The sequence below is a fragment of the Dipodomys ordii genome, unplaced genomic scaffold (genome assembly GCF_000151885.1).
Source record: "Dipodomys ordii isolate 6190 unplaced genomic scaffold, Dord_2.0 Scaffold12711, whole genome shotgun sequence".
Classification (NCBI taxonomy): Eukaryota; Metazoa; Chordata; class Mammalia; order Rodentia; family Heteromyidae; genus Dipodomys; species Dipodomys ordii.
Genome location: NW_012279923.1, coordinates 1 through 1,730, shown reverse-complemented (window position 1 = coordinate 1,730; position 1,730 = coordinate 1). Strand labels below are relative to the sequence as shown.

At 39.2% G+C, this 1,730-nt stretch overlaps 1 protein-coding gene across 1 annotated transcript; it reads left to right on the top strand.

Moving 5' to 3' along the window:
• The first annotated feature begins 45 nt into the window (after window positions 1-45).
• Window positions 46-885, top strand: LOC106002517 (olfactory receptor 6C2-like). Its single transcript, XM_013037383.1, has one exon. The coding sequence runs from the start codon at window positions 46-48 to the stop codon at window positions 883-885; it is 840 nt and encodes a 279-aa protein (XP_012892837.1).
• Window positions 886-1,730: the final 845 nt, after the last annotated feature.

Genomic DNA, 1,730 nt, shown 5'->3' with positions numbered 1-1,730 from the left:
CCACAACTGAAGGCTGTGCTCCTCATCTTTCTGTGTCTCACCTACATGCTGAGTGTCACCGGAAACCTCACCATCATCTCTCTCACCATCGTGGACCCACAACTCAAAACTGCCATGTACTATTTCCTACAAAAGTTCTCCTTCTTAGAAATCTCATTCACATCTGCTTGTATTCCCAGATACCTGTACAACCTATCAACAGGGCACAAGATAATCACTTATAACAGTTGCATCACTGAAATTTTTTTTACTGATCTTTTTGCTGTAACAGAATTCTTTCTGCTGGCCACCATGTCCTATGACCGCTATGTGGCCATCTGCAAACCCCTGCATTATGTTAGCATCATGAACAGCAGAGTCTGTAGGAGACTCGTCCTTTGTTGCTGGGCAGCCGGCTTGTTGATCGTATTCCCACCATTTAGCCTTATCCTACATCTGGAATTCTGTGACTCTAATGTCATCAACCATTTTATCTGTGATTCATACCCCCTCCTGAAGATCTCATGCTCACAAAGTTGGCTCTTAGAGCATATGCTTATAGTCTGTGCTGTCTTAACCTTTGTCATGACCCTATTGTGTGTAGTTCTATCTTACATGCATATCATTAAGACCATTCTACAATTCCCTTCTGCCAAGCAAAGGAAAAAGGCCTTTTCCACCTGTTCTTCCCATATGATTGTGATTTCCATCACCTATGGCAGCTGCATCTTCATCTATGTAAAGCCTTCAGCCAAGGATTCGATGGCTGTCAACAAGGGTGTGACTGTCCTCAACACCTCCATCGCTCCTATGCTGAGCCCCTTCATTTACACCTTGAGAAACAAGCAGGTAAAACAGGCTTTCAATAACACAGTCAAAAGAATTTCATTGTTGTTAAGAAAGTAAGGAAATTCTCCAGTATTTAAAAAAAAATTGATGTTTTGATGGAAAATCATTGGTTTTTCGGCATATATCTTTGGATTTTGACTTCATCCTTTCCTGTCAATTTCAAATGACTCAGAAAAAAAAATCACACCCAGAATACATATACACAAGAAAATAATAGAATGAATTCACCTATCAATGAAGCATGACAAAACCACAACTAGAGTGAAAAACAACAATAAATTCATCATGGATTTTGATTTGAGTACAAATTGGAGTACTTATTGGAGAATCTTCTTTTTTTATTTTTTTATTGTGAAAATACTGTACAGAAGGGTTACAATTACATGGGCAAGACAATGAGTACATTTCTTATCAAGCACTGTTGCCTCCTCCTTTGTTTCCCCTTCCCATCCCTTCCCATCCTCCCGCCGTCCCCCCTAATTCTTCCCCCCCCCACCAAAGTTGTAAAGTTCATTTTCGATATAACGACTTGTACATCTCATTGTTGCAATCGGTCCACCTGTATCCCTATTTAAACGATTTGTTTTTCCTCTTCCCCTCCACAAATTATACCGACATCAAATACAGTGAAAGCAGAGCTTATACTGTGGGGGAGGGGCATACAAAGCAACAAAAAAGTCATCTTATAAATGTGTTAGAAACAATCACATGAAAGAAAAAACATTTGAATACATATCTTAGGGTTCATTTCACCTAACATCACCTTATCTGACGTTTTCTGCTTGACTCAGACATATAATAGATACTGCAAATAAGGGAAACCATGGGACCTATGTTTCTTTGGGCCTGGCTTACTTCACTTAATATAATTTTTTCCAAGTTTTTCCATTTCCTAACAAATG